The sequence below is a fragment of the Aspergillus oryzae genome, chromosome 7 (genome assembly GCF_000184455.2).
Source record: "Aspergillus oryzae RIB40 DNA, chromosome 7".
NCBI classification, from domain to species: Eukaryota; Fungi; Ascomycota; class Eurotiomycetes; order Eurotiales; family Aspergillaceae; genus Aspergillus; species Aspergillus oryzae.
In genome coordinates this window covers 2,770,210-2,788,836 of record NC_036441.1, presented here as the reverse complement: position 1 = coordinate 2,788,836, position 18,627 = coordinate 2,770,210, and the positions used below count along the sequence as shown (strand labels likewise).

At 49.1% G+C, this 18,627-nt stretch overlaps 4 protein-coding genes and 2 non-coding genes across 6 annotated transcripts; 3 read left to right on the top strand and 3 right to left on the bottom strand.

Annotated features, from left to right (window-relative positions):
* Positions 1–496: 496 nt before the first annotated feature.
* On the bottom strand, positions 497–3,557 carry AO090206000075 (cytochrome P450; the record flags this gene model as incomplete). The annotated part of the gene is made up of 8 exons (XM_023233212.1): positions 497–631; positions 694–783; positions 838–1,285; positions 1,334–1,557; positions 1,612–1,977; positions 2,051–2,339; positions 2,711–2,766; positions 3,513–3,557. 8 exons carry the CDS (start codon positions 3,555–3,557, stop codon positions 497–499), a joined length of 1,653 nt encoding a protein of 550 aa, XP_023093740.1.
* Positions 3,558–4,431: 874 nt separating this feature from the next.
* AO090206000074 (type I polyketide synthase) lies at positions 4,432–9,732 on the top strand (the record flags this gene model as incomplete). The annotated part of the gene is made up of 1 exon (XM_023233211.1): positions 4,432–9,732. The coding sequence occupies one exon, from the start codon at positions 4,432–4,434 to the stop codon at positions 9,730–9,732; it is 5,301 nt and encodes a 1,766-aa protein (XP_023093739.1).
* A 541-nt stretch (positions 9,733–10,273) lies between these two features.
* On the bottom strand, positions 10,274–11,552 carry lap1 (putative aminopeptidase; the record flags this gene model as incomplete). Its single annotated transcript, XM_001826522.3, has 3 exons — positions 10,274–10,507; positions 10,567–11,313; positions 11,370–11,552. The coding sequence occupies 3 exons, from the start codon at positions 11,550–11,552 to the stop codon at positions 10,274–10,276; spliced, it is 1,164 nt and encodes a 387-aa protein (XP_001826574.1).
* Positions 11,553–13,509: 1,957 nt separating this feature from the next.
* On the top strand, positions 13,510–14,840 carry AO090206000072 (uncharacterized protein; the record flags this gene model as incomplete). The annotated part of the gene is made up of 3 exons (XM_001826521.3): positions 13,510–13,930; positions 14,050–14,566; positions 14,627–14,840. The coding sequence occupies 3 exons, from the start codon at positions 13,510–13,512 to the stop codon at positions 14,838–14,840; spliced, it is 1,152 nt and encodes a 383-aa protein (XP_001826573.1).
* Positions 14,841–15,942: 1,102 nt separating this feature from the next.
* On the top strand, positions 15,943–16,015 carry AO090206t00002. Its single transcript has one exon. It is a non-coding gene; the product is annotated as a tRNA-Ala (tRNA).
* Positions 16,016–16,395: 380 nt separating this feature from the next.
* AO090206t00001 lies at positions 16,396–16,468 on the bottom strand. The gene has a single exon. It is a non-coding gene; the product is annotated as a tRNA-Ala (tRNA).
* Positions 16,469–18,627: the final 2,159 nt, after the last annotated feature.

Genomic DNA, 18,627 nt, shown 5'->3' with positions numbered 1-18,627 from the left:
GTGGCAACACTATTTTAAGGCTTAGCGAGTGGGAACGGTGGATATATTCTGGGAGCGTCTACCTAGTGATCCGTTTCTAAGCACAAGACTCAATCGAACCAACAAAATTAAGTTGCCAATTGGGTAAAAGCAACACAGTAGAAGAAGCCCAGGTTCCAATGGTACGTATGATGCCTCCGAGGAGGCTCGATGTTGAAATGTAGTAGTAGTGGCGAGGAATTGAGTCACTGGCTGAATCCGAAATACCCTGCGGTCGGCCAAGCTTGGTCTAGCGTGTCTGTTTTGGGAATAGCGCGATCAGGGCCCGATCTTTTTGTCTATGTATTGTACGGTACTGTATGATACATACATATCCATCTTCCCATAATGTGTACCTGTATATACTCCTTGCGCGACTTTCTTCTCGCCACTAAGAGTAGCGGTGTCTATCCAGCAGCTTCTCGACCCACGCTACTATCATCGATCCACAACCCCTCAAGCCCACCTAGTAGAAGATTCAATGAGGAACGGCATCATCCGGGTAAAGCTCTGGCGAACCTGCTGACCGTCTCTTGACCGCCGCGTATAACCCTTCTTGCTTGAAGAAAAAGAAATTCTGGGACTGGAACTTCTCAGGATTTACGATCTCCAACTGTACATAATTAGATAAATATATTTCGCAAATTGCCAAGGGAAACAAAAAGTATTGCAGACCTCGTAATGAAGCACAAGAGCGGAGGTGAGCTTCTTCAGCTCTAACAGCGCAATGTTTTTCCCAAGGCACACTCGCCTCCCAGCGCCAAACTAGACAGTTCACCGTTAATCTTTTTCGTGTCAAGAATAGCATTATGAACTCACGCTTAGAAGAGTGTTCTCCATTTGCCGCGTGCGAGCTGGATCCTCGAGCCATCTTTCAGGTCTCCAGGCGTCCGCGTCTTCGCCGAAAGTTGGCCGATGGCGGTTGATTACCCAAGGGTTCATACCAATCACTGTCCCACCGGGGAAGAAATGATCGCCAATAGTCATCCCTTCTGCGGGAACGATTCGTTCGAAGGGAAGGCAGAATGGTGGATGTATCCGGAGCGCTTCATTGACACAAGCATTGAGGTACGGTAATCCGGAAATCTCGTTCCATGCCGGGAACGGGTGAGACAGCTTCGACTGCTGCTGGGCTTGGACAAGCTCCTTGCGCAGGCGATGCATGGTCGCTGGATGCAAGAGTAAGTTATACCACAGTGTTTTCATAGCCACAGCGGTCGTGTCAGAGCCCGCTATCACGTTAGAGAATGACCACGCTGTCACAGCCCTATTAGGTCAGTTCAAGCTGGAACATTTATTTCCACGACTCACTCACCATGGTGGAATAGTGTCGCTGTTCGACTGGATGTGCATAAACCGGGACAGAAAGTCCCTTTCATTTACCTTCTCCGGAGTACTCGTAGTACTGTAGAGCTCATTTCGTCGGTCGTTGATCCTTGACAGCACAACGTTCAAGATCGGCTGTGCTGGTGTAGCCCGAAATAGAGCGATGAAGGGGTTCTTATTCCACACCAAGTCAACCCATGGCATCTGCGTGACCTATTGCGAGTTAGCTAGACTTGTTCTATGGCTGCCATAGTAGCTCAGCCTTACCGGTGCAGCAGCCTTCATAAAGGCCCAGATAGCGGAAAGGAGACCCGTGTCGTCTCGCCCCTTCTCTAGGAAACCATAACGCCGAGAGAAGGACATAGTCCCCATCACGTCAAATGCAAAATACTGCAGCCAGTTTCCGAGGTTGAAGGGCGCCTGATCGGGAACAAATCGCTCCTCAAATTGGCGAAACAAGATCTCAAGAACCTGATCGACAAACGCCTCGAACGTCAGGATATTAGACAAGGAGTACAGGTGTGCAATCGGAGTCTTGAGTCTTTTATGAAGGTCTTCATCCCGCGTATTGAATACAAGCGGCAATGAACGGCCTTTCCTGGTGTATGGCATCATTGACCGATAAAAATCACTCTTGACAGACCAATTTAGGTCAGCACAGATCCGTCGCTTGATCCCATGAGCAAGGTGTCTGCATCTTGCTCACCTTTGGAACCCCTGGGCGAATCGGATATACCAGCGGAATGGCATCGGGGTCCGAGATAGATATCATATTAGGCCCTAGCCGAACATATTGGCCATAGCGACTGTGTAAACCCATATGGTGGTGGTGCGAGCGAGAGGTTTTGACCCACCAAAGCCTTCCTAGATCCGTAAACCGCGCTACGAGCGGGCCGGGAAAGTGCCTTAATCTCCAATACGTCCGGGCCACATAGAGGCCAGTGTAGAGGCATAGTAATCCGAGAAGTATTAACATAACGCTAGATCGGAAGGGTCTAATTGTTTAGAGTCAGTTAGCCCCTAGGGGCTTATTGGAGTCATCTTAAGGGGTCATTAAGAGTTCAGGAGGAAGACTCACTGTTTGTATTCAATAGATGCAATTCCTTCCTATTAAGGTAACGGTCGGGGAAAGCTCTGATGGCAAAATAGCCGTCGCTTTAGGATAGGTACGTCAATCTATGTATAGGCTATGGCGAGAGAAAGCTACAAGCAAAGTTTGAGGAGGCGAAACCAGACCAAAAAGAGAGCAAGCTCGACCGACACATAGCGCATGACCCATGCATAACCTAGCGGCTCCGTACTTCGTACTAGTGGTAGTGGTCTCCTTAGGTACAGGACAACTAGTAAAAGTCCCTCCTCCACATACTCCTCTCTTGGTCTAATTATTGATCTAGATGCCTGTACACGAGGCCTGCATTGCCCCTGTTCCACTGCGTAATCCGGTAAGAGTTTCCACGAATATTTGGCAAGGGAAGGTTCTCGACGTATGCTGCCAGGGTTCCTTGTGCATAGACGCAATTGACTATCAGTGGCTCACTTTGCAATAATATAGGTGGTCCGTGCTCTTTTCTTTGTTTCCTGTTGTCTTTTTTATCATCTGATTCTCCCTTCCTTCGTCGTTCTTTTTTTCTGTGTTTCGAGTTACACGATGAATACATCGTTGGTGGTCTTTTGCTGCCTGATCAAAAGCGATGGCCAGCATACGCAACAAAGAAAGGATTATGCAGCTTAGGCCTAGCATAAAGTTCGAATCTAAAGTACCCTGGAGGATTTGAATTTCCCTTCTCTTTTCACGTAATGATGCATACACTAGATTATCCCCACCGAATGCTCCACGCTGATGACTTGGAACCCATCTTAGCCCTTCCACCTTAGGTAGACGGCTGGACGGAGATCACGACAGATCGCATGGGTTGTTTGAAGTAACTAAAACAACTATCTGCACCCGAACTAGGTCGGTGGTATCCTTTCTTGAGTATACAGGAGCTACTAAGAGACCCTTTCGAGGATTATTATACTACTACTCCTCCTCCTCCTCCTCCGTGGCCTTTAGTATGGATCTATGGCTGCCTGACACGTATCCGAGGAGCGTGGGTCTTGCAATCATATGAACCGTGTACTACAATGATGCACGACTGTCAGCTAGGCTGATCATGACCGAGACATACCGTGGCCAGTCCTCTTACTTGAGCTACATGGAGGGCACGTCGCATCTGTCAGACCTTCTTCTTTATTCCGTTTCTATCGCCCTGCATGATTGAAATTCGATCTATGCCTGGCCTCTTGTTCTCGGTGACTGCTTTGTTAGCCTGTGTAAGTATCGGAAAGGGATGACTCACTGTCGGTGAGGTACAATCAAGGAAATAAACTGGCTTAGTGCGGGTTTCACTTGGGTTCTGTTTGGTTTTTTTTTTTTTTTTTTTTTTTTTTTTTTTTTTTTTTTTTTTTTTTACCTTTTTTCTTCTGGTTCATATGACCTATATCACGAATGTTCCATTGGCCCTGTGTCAACTATAGTCTATGTCCTGGCAGTTCCAATTGGAGCCAGGGACAAAAGCAAAAGCCAAAGCCGCATGCATTCCAATGCATAGCGGTTTCTTGTTCATGCTAGGTAGATCCGCCCTGCTTCCAAGATTCTAGATCATGCGAACTTTAAGATAAACCTTAACTCGTGAGTAGTAAATGTTCTCGCGCCAGGTGGCAAGGAGGTAGCAGCTTAATGATGCTAGGAGACTCAGTTGGCACGAAACTCATTCCACTAGCTTGTTAAATCTCTTGCACCGCTGAGCTGTGTCCCACGACAAACAGTGGGGCTTTCAGACACACAACTCGGTCAAGGCTTACACCATATATATAATGTTGCAAGAATAGTTTCACGACCCTTATTCAGCATTCCTTGCGCTCATCAATACGCGGTCCATCACCTAGGAGCTTTACTTTTGAACAAACACTGGCACCAGCCCAGGGCATCACTGTATATATTAGGTTGGCCGATCATTGCAACGTTCCTTTTGTTTCCAAGTGCTATAACAGGAGTCAAGATGGAGGCCAACGTGAGAACTCTTCCTATCGGATAAACGGATCATTATGGATTGGTGTGCTAAAGTCTTTCAGGATAGTTCACACGATGTCGCGGTGGTGGGTATGGGATGTCGTCTACCCGGGAACAATAACACCCCTGAAGAATTGTGGCGGTCAATCCTCCAAAAAGTCGACGCCTCAAGTGAGATACCTAGAATGCGGTGGGAGCCATACCAGCAGAACGCACAGAACGCAAGGAGTATCGGTAAAGTGCCCCGTCGGGGCTATTTCGTGAAGAATTTAGAAAATTTTGACGCAGGCTTTTTTAATATTTCGCCCAAGGAGGCGGAGCAGATGGATCCCCAACAGCGCCTTGTATTAGAAGTGACGTGGGAAGCGTTAGAGAATGCAGGTATTCCTTTGAGTAGCCTGTCCGGGTCCGACGCTGCTGTCTTCATGGGCGTGAATTCTGATGATTATGGAAAGCTGCTCCTCGAAGACTTGCCCCACGTGGAGCCATGGATGGGGATAGGAACCGCTTATTGTGGCGTTGCCAACCGAATATCTTACCATTTGAACCTGATGGGTCCAAGTACTGCAGTAGATGCTGCTTGCGCATCTTCACTGGTCGCCATTCATTTGGGAAGACAGGCAATCCTGAGTGGGGAGTCCAAGGTCGCCATTGTAGGAGGAGTAAACGCGATTTTTGGCCCAGGTTTAACGAGTGTACTTGATAAAGCCGGTGCTTTATCATCCGATGGCCGTTGCCACTCGTTTGATGACGCAGCCAGCGGTTACGGTCGTGGTGAAGGAGCCGCAGTGGTTATTCTGAAAAACATGGCAGAAGCAGTCAAGGACGGTGACCACATCCTAGCTACCCTGAAAGGGACAGCAGTTGCTCAGGATGGGCGCACAAATGGAATCATGGCCCCAAATCAGAAGGCGCAAGAGCTGGTAGCGAGGAAGGCACTAGACGTAGCTCGAGTTGACGCGTCAACCATCGATTACGTGGAGGCCCATGCGACTTCGACACCAGTTGGAGATCCAACAGAAGTCTCCGCCATCTCGGCTGTTTATGGAAAGGGTAGAAGTCCGGATAAGCCATGTTACATTGGTTCAGTGAAGCCAAACGTTGGGCATCTTGAAGCAGGCGCAGGCGCTGTTGGCTTCATTAAGGCGGTCATGTCTGTACAGAAAGGCATCCTACCCCCTCAAGCCAATCTAAAGACACTAAACACCCGAGTGAACTGGAGCGAGGGGGTACAGGTTGTACAAGATATTGAAGACTGGCCTAGCTCGGGATATCCACGCCGTGCTGGCGTATGTTCCTATGGATACGGAGGTACGGTCTCTCACGCAATCATTGAGAAGTACATCCAAACAGGTCCAGCCATTTACTCAAAGGAACAATGGCCGAAGGGAACACAGGTTCTTCTTCTTTCATCACCGCAGAGAAGGTCACTTGAAACCCAGGCAGCCACACAAGCAGAGTGGATGTCCACCGTTGGAAAGCAAAATGATCTAAGGTGTGTGGCAGCCACCTTGGGAACACGTCGAAGCCACCATAAGTACCGGGCAGCGTTTGTCGTCGAAAGCCATGATGATGCAGCTGAGAAGCTGAATGCGTTTGCCTGCCAGATGCCTACAAAGTGGACCACGTCTGGTGGAAAACCAGAAGGTGATGACCGGCCTGTGGTGTGGGTGTTCTCAGGCCACGGCGCCCAATGGACTGATATGGCCAAGGACCTCCTTCAATATCGAGTCTTTCGGGATGTTATTGAATCAGTCGATATACTTGTACAGAAAGAGATGGGCTTCTCAGCCATTCAGGCCATGGAGATGGGAGTACTCAATGGCTCGGACCAAGTCCAAGTTTTGACCTACCTCATGCAAATAGGGCTGAGTGAGGTGCTGCGTTCCCTAGGTGTGAGTTGCGGTGCAGTCATAGGTCACTCGGTTGGTGAGATTGCAGCGTCAGTCGCTGCAGGGTGCATTACTCCAGCTGAAGGCACCCTCATTGTCACTCGGCGTGCGAAGCTCTACCGTCGTTTCATGGGAGCTGGCGGCATGGCTTTATTTTGTGCCCCCCTTGAACAAATTACAATTGAGATCAGCACCCAGAATGTTAATAACCTTGTGGTGGCAATCAACTCGTCTCCATCTTCGTGCGTTGTCTCAGGACCAAAGGAAGAGATCGAGGCTTTCGCTCTGAATCTGAACAACAAAGGCATCAAAACAATCCACGTAGACACCGATATTGCGTTTCATCATCCAATGCTAGGTGAGCTTATGGAGCCTCTAGCAGAAGCCCTAGTTGGCTATGTTTCTCCCTCGCAGTCAAAGGTAGCAATCTATTCTACCTCAGCAAGTGATCCGCGCAGCACCATGGATCGCGGTATCCGCTATTGGTTGGATAATATGGTCAATCCAGTGCAGCTAACTTCAGCTATATCTGCGGCCGCAGAGGATGGTATGAGACTCTTCTTGGAGGTTTCCTCACACCGTATAGTCTCCCATTCAATTGAGGAGACCTTGCTCGATATTGGCGTTGGGGACTTTACCGTTACCAACACTATGTTGCGTGACACACCAGCTGAGAGAACCACCCTTTATAGCATGGCTCAACTTCATTGCCAAGGGGCTAAGATCGACTGGAATCAGCATATGCAAGGTGCCTGGGCCCCTAATGTACCTACAACGACCTGGAACCACCGGCCAATATGCAAGCAGGTCAATGCACGATCTGAACACACTACCAGAATGCATGACGTCGACAAACATAATTTGCTCGGCCATAGAACTATCATCGCGGGTGATAACACGGTCATCTACGAAACCAGGATTGACGAACAGACAAAGCCCTTTCCAGGCAACCATCCCGTGCATGGCTGTGAGATTATCCCGGCCGCAGTCCTGATGAACACCTTTCTTCAAGGGACTGGGGCTCAAGTGCTGTATAACTTTAGTTTGCGTGTGCCTGTTGCTACCAGTGAGCCCCGTGAGGTTCAATTTGTTGTCCAATCGAATCAGTCTCGGCTATGCTCCCGCCTTGTCGAAGGCAGCCGCACCGAAGGCGACAGTGGCTGGCTAACACATACTACCAGCTACTGGGCTGTAGAACAGGATGAACAACCGACCACCCAGAACATTGACATCGAAGCAGTCAAATCCCGTATCAACAACAAGTTAGAAGATAGCTTCAGCATCGACTACCTTGCTTCTGTCGGGGTCTCAGCCATGGGCTTCCCATGGGTCGTCACTGAGCATCACGGCGATTTGGACGAGATGGTCGCCCGGGTCGATGTGAGCCCCAACAATGACAGTGGCGAGATACCCTGGGATAAAGGTTCATGGGCACCAATTTTAGACTCAGCAACATCAGTGGCTTCAACACTATTCTTCGACAACCCCTGCCTTCGAATGCCTGCCCACGTCAAGGAGGTCAAAATCCTAGTCGAACAGCCACCTCCTAAGATAGCCTGGTTGTATGTCAAGAAAGCCACAGGCAGCGATTATGCGGCACATGTCAGCATCTGCAACGAGGGCGGGACTGTCCTGCTTCATGTAAACTCGATGAGATTTTCTGAAATTGGCGGCGCGCCCGAAGACACAGGCAGCCTGGAAGGCCTTGTGCATCAGTTGGCGTGGCCGCCAGCCACTTATAGCGAGAGCCCCCTGGCGATCAGCCATATTATTCTCATCTCAAGAGACGAGGGTCTGGCTAATGAGTATGCAGCTTCTATAGATCGGGAAACACAAACAGTCAGCATTTTAACCATTCCAGAAGAGCTGGCCAAAATTGCAGAGAGTGAAGACATCTTGCATCAGAAGGACACGATAGTTACCTATATCCCAGGGTGTGTATCCAATCCCGATGACATCTCTTCTGCCTCTCGGGAATATGCCTTTGATCTTGTGAATATCATGAAATATATCTCCTCTTCCTCACTTTCAGTCAGGGTCTTTGTACTCACGCAACGTGTGATAAAGGCCGACACCGCCACCTCATTAGCCCAGGCGCCTTTGCACGGGCTCTCACGCATCATTTCATCAGAGGTACCCGACAATTGGGGGGCCTTAATTGATTTGGAGATACCAGTACTCCCATTGGCAATTATGAAGTATGTTCGGAACGCGGACATCGTCCGGATCTCGGACGGTATTCCACGTGTTGCACGTCTACGTCCATTACCACGCACCAAAGCACTGCCACCTTCAGGACAAGATTCGCTTCTTCCTTGTCCTTCTGGGACCTATTTGATCACTGGCGGCCTGGGAGACTTAGGCCTAGCAACAGCAGACTTCCTCGTCCAGAAGGGAGCACGCCGAATCATTCTAGTCTCTCGTCGTGCACTCCCCCGCCGCAAGAACTGGGCCGCTCTTGTCCACTCAGCCTCCCCGTTGGCACCGATAATCAAAAAGATCCTTTCAATGGAGTCTCGCGGAGCCACTATTCAGGCAATTGCCATCGACATATCTTCTCATGACGCAGCCTCGCAACTATCCAGTCGCATCGATGACCTGTGCTTCCCTCCCATTCGGGGAGTCGTCCATGCGGCCGGGGTTCTACACAATGAGCATGTCCTGTCTGTCACTCCAGATTCCTTTGAACGTGTCCTCGCACCAAAGATTGCAGGTTCGCTCACCTTGAACATGCTCTTCCCGCCGAAAACAGTAGATTTCATGGTTCTATTCTCCTCATGTGGCCAATTCTTTGGTTTCCCTGGGCAAGCGTCGTATGCATCCGGCAATGCATTTCTCGATGCTCTTGCAACTTATCGTCGCTCTCAGGGAGATAACACTATCGCCATGCAGTGGACGAGCTGGCGCGAAATAGGCATGGCGGCCGGCTCTGAGTTCGTTAGGGCAGAGCTGGCCACCAAGGGAATTACAGACATTTCACAGGAAGAGGCATTCCAGGCTTGGATGCACGTCTCCAAATACGACGTTGATCACGCTGTGGTACTCCGGAGCCGTGCATTGGAGAAACACGAACCACTTCCCAGTCCGCTACTCGTCGACATTGCTATACATAAGATCTCCTCAATCCTCACACCTCCACCAACCCCCCCGTTGAGTGCTTCCAGCGATTTACTTCCTCTGCCTCGAAACCCTGCAGACCGGTTCGATTCTCTTAGTAGGCAAGTACGAGAATGTGTCGCGAACGTGCTGCAGATGGAGACCGACGAGGTGGCCAGCCAAGAGCCACTGAGCAATATGGGGATGGACAGCGTGATGACCGTCCATTTACGTGGGCGATTGCAAAAGAGTCTGGGGGTGTTAGTCCCGCCGAACCTTACCTGGAGTCATCCATCGATAGACCACATCGTGAAGTGGTTAATGGAGAAAACCAATGATAAAGAGTAATGAGATATCTGGTCTAACCATGATACAAAAGTTATCTGATATGGCATGCTGGGAGGACCTGTGAGATAATTGACTGCTCCAATAAATTTAGCACTGAGCCACATACCTCAGCTTTCACTTAGAAAATATATCCCCAGAAATGCCGAGAATGGTGTCTGTTATGCGATTATAGCGCTAGTGACGATGATGATGATGGTGAGAAATAATTTGACTGCAACGAAGACTCTCACGTTCATTCATGGAGTGGTACAGAGGGGAACGACATGAGACACGTGATAAAGCCTTGAATGAAATTGGCATCCAGTCGCATGTTAAAAAATTAGGACTACGTACGGTAGTAGTGTACCGAATGAGTATATTAGAGCATCAATCCATTCTTGAAAATCATACTCCTAACCATATATCTCAACAATCATTAACTAACCCTGAAAAGTAATTTAGTAGATGAAGTTCAATCTTCTAAGGCTATTGCACTCATTGGCTGTTAGGAATAAGTCGTGAATCATAACCCAAGATTAAGAATTAGAGAAATTGCCCAAAATTAAAACGAAGCGAACGCTAACTCATAAGCAAAGCCAAGAGTTAACTTCGCGTGTTCCAACATATGGTCAAAGCTTAGGTATTTAATCCGGTCATCGGTGGTGTGGATCCTCTTGTTGGTGTTCTCCATCTCCGCCTCGGTAGCCATGGCCGAGGGGTAGCCATATTTACTTGCTGATGTATGGTCGGAGCAAGCGTAGCCACATTTCGTCTCGAGATACCCAACATTGCAATACTGGGAGACATTGTCAGCGAGCCCGTATGAGTGGAAGTGGGGCGATTGGGAGGGCTTACTGCAGTAACCACATCTTTGAGGAATTGCGTCAGGCCCCGATCAACATAGTCAATCATGATACCCACGGCTTCTTTACGACCAGCATTCAAAGCCCCCTGGACGTAACCGGTCATGTCCTGCTGGAGCATAGCTTTGATGTCGCGTCTTTCTTGCTTGTATTGAGAAAAGATAGCCTGAGAGCCCAGCATGCCACCTTCCTCTGCCGAGTACCAGTGGAACTCAATCGTATTCGGCGCCTTACCTTGGGCCACGGTGTCTGACTGCAGCAGACCACGCAACGCCTCCAAGATCGTAACCGTTCCACTGCCGTCGTCATCAGCTCCCGGGGCAGCCAGAATAGACGGGAGGAACAAGTTGATACTGTCTTGGTGGGCGCCTAATACGACCGTCTTGTTCGATTTACCCGGAATGCGGGCTATAATGCTGAACTGACCCCACGAATGGGCAAACCGGTCCACGGTCGCGCCATGTTCCGCTGCCCCCGATTGTTCGATCACCGTCTGGACTTGATTGTAGAGCCACGTCGCCGATTCGATTCCGGTCTGGGACTTGTAGTAGCGCGTGTGGAAGGAGGTGAACTTTTCCAGATCCCGCTCCATGTTGGCCTTGGTGAGGCGGTGGGTCAAGCCGACAACCTCCTCGACATGTTCCATCTTCGTGGGATATCGGACGTTACTAGCCTGGTGCAGTGTGGGGTAAAACCCGGGGTTTCGTTCCTCGGTGATGTCAATGAAATTCACACCATCCTAAGCCAGTGTTAACCGAACCGTCCGCAACGCAGAACCGAATCGTGGAGATATACCAATTTCAAAGCCCATTTTTCTTCTTCCGTCACCCATCTTGTCTGATAAGGTGCCAATTCTATAAGGTATTTTTCATTTTCGTGATGGATTTGGGGGTTATTCAACAGTGCCTGCTGTGGAACTACGGCGGCCAGAACGCCCGATGCCGTTGCGCTCAGCGCAAGGGCTGCTCGGATCTTCATAGTTAATACGAAGAGATTGTCACAGCAAAAGGACCGTCAAAAACAAGTGGGGGGGATTGATTGTTAGAGGATGAAAGACTGGGTCACCAGAGAAAGGGACAGGATGGGAGAGAATATGTGATCAGAGGAGTATTCGATGGACGGTGAAGGGGGTGCTGGAAGTACCCGCTCTCTCCAACGGTGATGTAAATGATCGAGTGCAGGAGTTGGAGAAATGGGGAAATGATAAGCAAGAGCAGAGTGCAAGTCACGCGCTGCTGACTACTACCCTATAACTAAGTGCCGATAAACAACAACAATGATACCGGAGATTTGAGGGATTTGATTGGGGTTTTATAGCTGAATCTTCGATCGATTAAATTGCAGCACGAGAGACGGATCTCGGATCTTTCATGCGTCAGAGACACGTTTGTGGGATGACATCGTAGAATACTTATAAGTTCCGGATCAGATGGACTAGCAGGTAAGGCAAGGCAGTATTTAGTAGCACAAAAAGTAGGGCACCTAAATTGAGAATCTCCAAACTTAATGACAGAAGGCGCAGGCACATTAGCCGCTCTGGTGGAGTCGAAAGAGCAGGGTCCAAAAGTATTATTTCTTTACCAACATGCTACCGCAAACTACATCTGTCGACGTAGTATCCATTCTTGACGCTCGTCACGGCATACAAACAAGAGACTGCAATGACGTTTTCGAAACGACTGGATGGTCAAGCCTCGTTTGCTAGTCAATTTTTGTCAGGTCCTCCTTTAACCACGTCGCGTAGTCCATACAAACACCAGCAGTTCCCTGGTCAATCAAAACCAAGGCCATCACAGGGTGAAGCCCGACTCCACCAGCCAAGACTTAAACGCTATTAATAATCTTTTGGTTCACCCCGCGTTGCGACCGTGTCGGAAATAACAGGAGCTTACAGTGGCTGTACACAGTCGGCCCCGTCATCTCCGCCGGAATGCCCACTATGCCTTGTCAGGTCTTGACTATGACATTTATTTCTTCTTCGGCTGAAGAAGCTCAGTCGCTCAAAGGAAAAGAATAAAAACGAGAGAGAAAGAAAGAAAGAAGGAAAGAAAAAGAGGGGGGGATTCTAGGATCTAGGTACTAGGTATCGATTCATTCAAAACTGCCTTTCAGAATCAGGCAACCGTATTAATGGAGCTTACACTCTCATTTGTCTCATGTTCTGAAGGAGCTGTTCCTGCAGCCTCCCAGCTTGGAAAAACGCCGAATAGCGCCCTGTAGTCCCACTTCAAATGACAGTAGGTACTAGTTCATGCCCGGTTGACAGGGTCGGATTCTACTTGGGAAGAGCATAAAACCGGGCATCATATCGGCATTCATCCGTCCAGTCAATATAATGCTAGCAGCAAGGGGATCTTATACTATGACCAGACCTGTCAGACCTGGCTACGTTGCACACCGCAATTGTGAAATTTATTGGATTGACTCTCGCATGAAGCCAGTATTGGTTTACCTCAAAAGGGCTGACCAGTATGAGATAACTGTACTGAAGGTACTAGTTAGTATTGTTGACTTCATAATACGACTCACATTCAATCCTGGATGAATCACACTGACTCGTGTAGTCTCATCAATCCTGATTGGGAAACCTTACCCCGGTTAAAGTTTCCTAGGGCTAGGGCTAGAGACTCCTTACCCAATTAGGTCCAGTTGTCAGGACTCGTGCCCCATCGTGACTCAACTCGTAATTGGAAGCCAGAATCGCCGGACGCGACCGGGACGCGAAACGATCCAGGACTCCGGTCCATATCTCTTATCTCCTTCTAGTCTTCACCACCCCCCGCCCTCTCCTCCTTTTCGCTTCTACTCAACTCCGCTTACAGCAGTTGTCTATACGGGAGGTAGACTCCATAGGAATCGCGACACCCTCTACGTGTTTTTCTCCGCCAACCTTTACACGACTCATCACCCCCAGACTCCGAGCGTGTCTTGCGCGATGGCCATCCACCCGACGTTGAGTCCTCAATCGAATGCCCAGGGAACTTTGTCCCCGCAGCAAGCCCGGGCGATATCGGCTTGGTCAGAACAGGCGGCTGCGCATCTGGGAAATCTGACCATCTCGGATTCCGTTCCTGCGGCCGACCAGCATCGTGCTGGTCCGGAGTCCCCTTCCACACGCGGTGCCTTGCGAGGGACCACGGTTACACTATCAATTCCACTGGATGACCCGGTCCCCAGCACGGGGAATACATCTGCTCCGAGGGTCAAACTCCTGGGTCAGCCTTCTGCCCAGACACAGCAGGTCCCTTCGGTCAGTTTCCGGCGCCGAGAACCACTCCGTCGTGATAGTTTGAAGAGGCGCGAGGCGCTGTTGAAGGGCAAGGATGGAAGTCGTCGCAGGCAACGCTGGGAGAACGGTACGTCTTGACCGACTGGTTGCGTTTACCAAAAAATGCTCTACGCGACTTTATGCACCTCGAATCCCGAGTGGCGAACATCTTCGACAGTGTTGTACTGACGGGCCCCTTCACAAAAGATCGCCTCCTGAACAACCCTTGGGCCGAACCTCCATCTTCCAGGGACTGGGCCGTTGAGCCAACGTACACTCGACACGACCCGATGCCTTACTACCTCGCTCCTCTCTGGGACGTCCATTACAAACACATCGATCACACCTCGTCAAGGCAGACCGCAAAGGGCACGAAGGGTGAGAAGCATCGTGTTCCGAAGGACCTCCGCCTCAAGCTGAAGCATGCGCGTGCTGCACGGGGTATGCTTCAGGATATCGAGGAGGATATCCGACAGTTCATCCAGAGATGGGGCGAAAAACAACTCTTGCTCGAGAGGGATGGCCTAGCAGACGCCCCAGGATCGTCTGACGAGGACTCCGAGGACGAAGTTGTGTTTGTGGGTAGAAATGGACAAATGCACGACTCTCCCGAACGCAAGAAAAAGCTGCAACAGATGCGGGAAGCAATGCATGCCAACAGAGAACGGGATGGGGAGAAGTTGGTCTTTGAGAGCCTAGTAGATGATCGGGCCTCTGGGTTTGGGTAAGATTTGCCTTTTGCTCTTGCATTTATGGTCCAACGCTTACCGGTTCATTTTGTTAGTCGCTGGCTCGTCCACTCCATTGCCTCATACTATGGCTTACATACTTGGTCCGTCACTGTGGGGGAACCCGCCCGCCGCGAGGCATACGTTGGATTCTATCCTCCGGCTCCGGGAAGTCGCGCTGGGCTTGTAACCACCCAGCCTACCTGCCGTCAGGAGGCGATGATTCAACCGGGCGATGCTCTCCCGCAGCCTCTGTGGACGCAGGTATGAGCTTGTAGGGTAGAAAGCCCTCTTCTTGTTGTAGATTTTTAGATCCCTGTTATTGGTAAATGATTGGCGTTGCCTTGGTTATTCCAGGCTTAGGGATTAGAGTTTGGGCTTGGTGGGTTGTATCTAAACGCGGTTTAGGCGTAAGATAGACAAATCGACGTCGATCTGTGATATGGGGATCAGTGCCTGCTCTGGAGTACATGCCTATCCCACATTACCCAGTAGCCATCACCAGCGCTCTCCCCATCCCATATGGCTGGGTGTTTGTAGTATCCTACATGCCTGGCCTAAGCTACTGCTTAGGGAGTCCTCATATCTAGAGCTCATACCATGAGGTGCCAGGATAATCCTTCGAGACGTTGCCGACACACTACAGGGCATTTGATGGCCCATCCCACTTCGCTGTGTGCTCTGTATTCGCATCATGTTTGGGTGTGACTGCTATGGTGCGCATCTGGATGTGCCTTTGCCTATGTCCAAGTCAAGGTGTTGTTGTCATGGGCACGAGTTGGTCATACACTCTATCCCGAGTACAGAGCTTATGCCCTGGAGGTTCAGTAGATTTCAGACATAGTTCTCAATAGCCGGTAACCCTATGTTCGGCTTGGATCTGTCTCTGTGGTAGTATAACATCTTCCAGTTACTTATGGGGTTTATCCCTCGGAGAGAACTGAAGCCTTGTGTTGTCTCGGTAAGAACTCTTATCATTTCCGATGTCTGTATGTTTGGGTAGGTATAATAGAGTTGCTCATGTTCGGATCCAATTTAATATTCCACCGATAACCATGTACTGCTTGGTTGATACAAACAGATTCCCCAGTTTAGTGAGCGATTTCCTGGGGTAAACCGGAAATATATCATCGCGCATACGGACTACACAGGACATACCGTCTCGATTACTAGCAAATTCATGACCTGACACCGGTGAACAGATTGCTGAAGAGATGATACCATTTGATACATACCACAGAATTATCAGACGACTTTGTCTGTACGAAAACGAGAAGGGTATCTCCTAATTACAATGGAGATAGACGTGTGAAGAGTGCTTATATTATTAAGCCTTCACAGTTTCAACTTTGCCCTAAAAGAACCGTCAATAGGGCTTGTAGCTCAGTGGTAGTAGCGCTCGCTTTGCATGCGAGAGGTCAGGGGTTCAATCCCCCTCGAGTCCACATCTTTTTTTTGTCGTCCACCTCTTTCTCTGACCGAAGTGAGGACAATCAATGAGCGTGTCAACACAGCTCGCAAATCAGGTAGCCTACGGAGCATAAACGCATCATCGACACCGGTCATTCATTGCGCAAATTTTTTGGGATTTGAGGAGACGATCATTGTATAGAGTCACTCTACACGCTTTACTGTAAGAATGTCAATGTCTTTCCCTACACATATGCAGTAAGCGGCCCTATTGTGGATTCTAAATGGATGCCAGTGGAGGATACAGAAATGGAGAGAGAAAAGGCAGACAGAGTATTGCGGAAATAAACAAGAGAAGTACAAATGTCGGGTAGGATAAACAAACATGAAAAAATAAATACTTACAAAAAAATCGTGGACTCGAGGGGGATTGAACCCCTGACCTCTCGCATGCAAAGCGAGCGCTACTACCACTGAGCTACAAGCCCCTTGTACTTATATAATTAAGCATAACTATGGTATAAGCAGACTACCACCTACCAGTATATCGTCCTACTATGTTGTTGGCATTGCATCGCATGTCTACTCCGTAAGTAGGGTATACATCATATTCATATGGTTCGAATGACATGCATCCCAGTACGCCTTCCAATGCATCTTACAGCCATGTAACCTGTTGTATTCCTTGCGAAGCTGACCAGAACCTATTCTCTTTGCCTGCACACCAATCAACGTTCCCATTCTTTTTTCGAGTATTTCATGTTCAATGTTACTAGTCACTTCCTGTGAAAGACAGCTTGTAGATTGCATGATTGATGATGATCGACACACAGATGCATCCTGTACTAGGTACGTACCCATGCCTGGTGGTTCTGTTCTTTCTTCATTCGCACAAGAAAATTGACCCAGCAAAACAAGAACCCTTTGGACAATAGTGATCTCAAAAGACATGTACAACAACCGCATAGATCCCAAGCGCAAATGCCAGCCCTGCTTTCTCTCTACTTGGGCTGACCAGGTAGACCTTTTTTTAGGTGAATCATGATCTAGGTCCTTGCGTGAAGCCTGCCAAGGGATTGGTGTGAGGTAATAGTACTTAGATAGGTAGTCAAAGAACTACTACCCACCGGTTATGATATCCACTGCATGAACTTAAATTGAGGTTGCTATCGCACCCAAGGCGCTCATGCATCTCTAGACCGGTCTATTTGTTGCCACCATCTGCCAACCTCCCCTTGCCTCCTGAACTATATCCGATCTAGAAGCGGAAGTTGAAAGTGTTCACACCCACAGCAGACCTTGGCTGACAAGGGTATGCCTGCTGTCGTCACCTAGTGTGACAACCACTGTTCTTCTGTCTTTATTTTTGATTTTTTCCTAGTTCCCCGGATACTAGTATCGTCTGTCAGCCGCAGTCGACCAGGACTACAGAATTGTACATACGAGGGAAGTTGAACCTGACGTTGGACACTCTTCAAGTAGTATCCCATCCATCCTGTCAATGCCACTCGAGCTGTCGTGACTGTGACGATTGGATAAGTTATTCTTCGATAATGTAAATCAGAATGCTCCGTGTCTGGTTGCACACGGCTCGTGACCTCTCAAACCAGGAAATAATGTACAGTATTATCTACTATGGGGCTTCCAGAGCAGGCCTAGAATCTCCGTAGAGATCACAGGCTATCATTGGCGGGATGTGGCTCGTTCTATGGAGTATTTAAAAATCTCCGTCATTTTGCCGGAATAGCGTTTGTTCTTATATGAGCGCCAGGCTAGCCGTGGCATCCAGTTTACGAAAGATAAGGTAGAGATCAAAGGTCCCCCGGCAATTCTTATGAGACCAGGCGATCGGTCTCCTTACTAGCCAGCTACCGTAATGATATCAGTCAAGGTGGTTGGAAGTCTGTTGTAGTACATCTTCATTGCGTCATACGCACGAGCGGGTTCCATCAAACAGGATACTTCGCTCTGATCAGGAAAGTAGGTACTCTAGAGTCATAGTACATATGTACATACCTTGGACTTCTCGTCATTGAACCTAGGTTACTACCGGCACGAATGCCTTGTCAGGCCTGACTTGGACTAGGCAAGACGAGCGGCAACTTCAGGAAGAAACAGAAAGAACAAAAGATAGAACAAATCAATGAGGAGCTGTGATTGCCATCCAACACCGTGGTAACTATGGAGAGTTTGCCGTTACTAATGATGTAGAAGCACTGACTTGGCTTCGGTCCGATCCGAAAAGGCCCCAGTGGGTTTCCCTGGTACTGTAACTGCCCTAGTTGTAAGTTCCCCGGTATGGTTGTTGCGTGTCAGTATTTCCCAAGAGGCAATCTCCGTGGTAAGGTACAGTAATATGAAAGGACAATGGTTATTATCCGATAGGAACGAGATGCATGACCGTGAAGGTTTCCCCAGTGATACGACAACGGTATCGCTTTCCCATCCTGCACTGCATGTGAAACGGGTGGTCGGAGGCACAGGAGAGAACTGCAGGGGCGTCTTTCTGGTCAGAAGATCTCGAAACGCATCATGCAATCCATCATCCTGGCATTCTTATGAAGGGAGGAGAATATATGTGGTGGATATACAGCCGTGGCCAACAAGCGATCTCCCGGAATACTCCGTGTTAGGGTCTCTTCAGTTG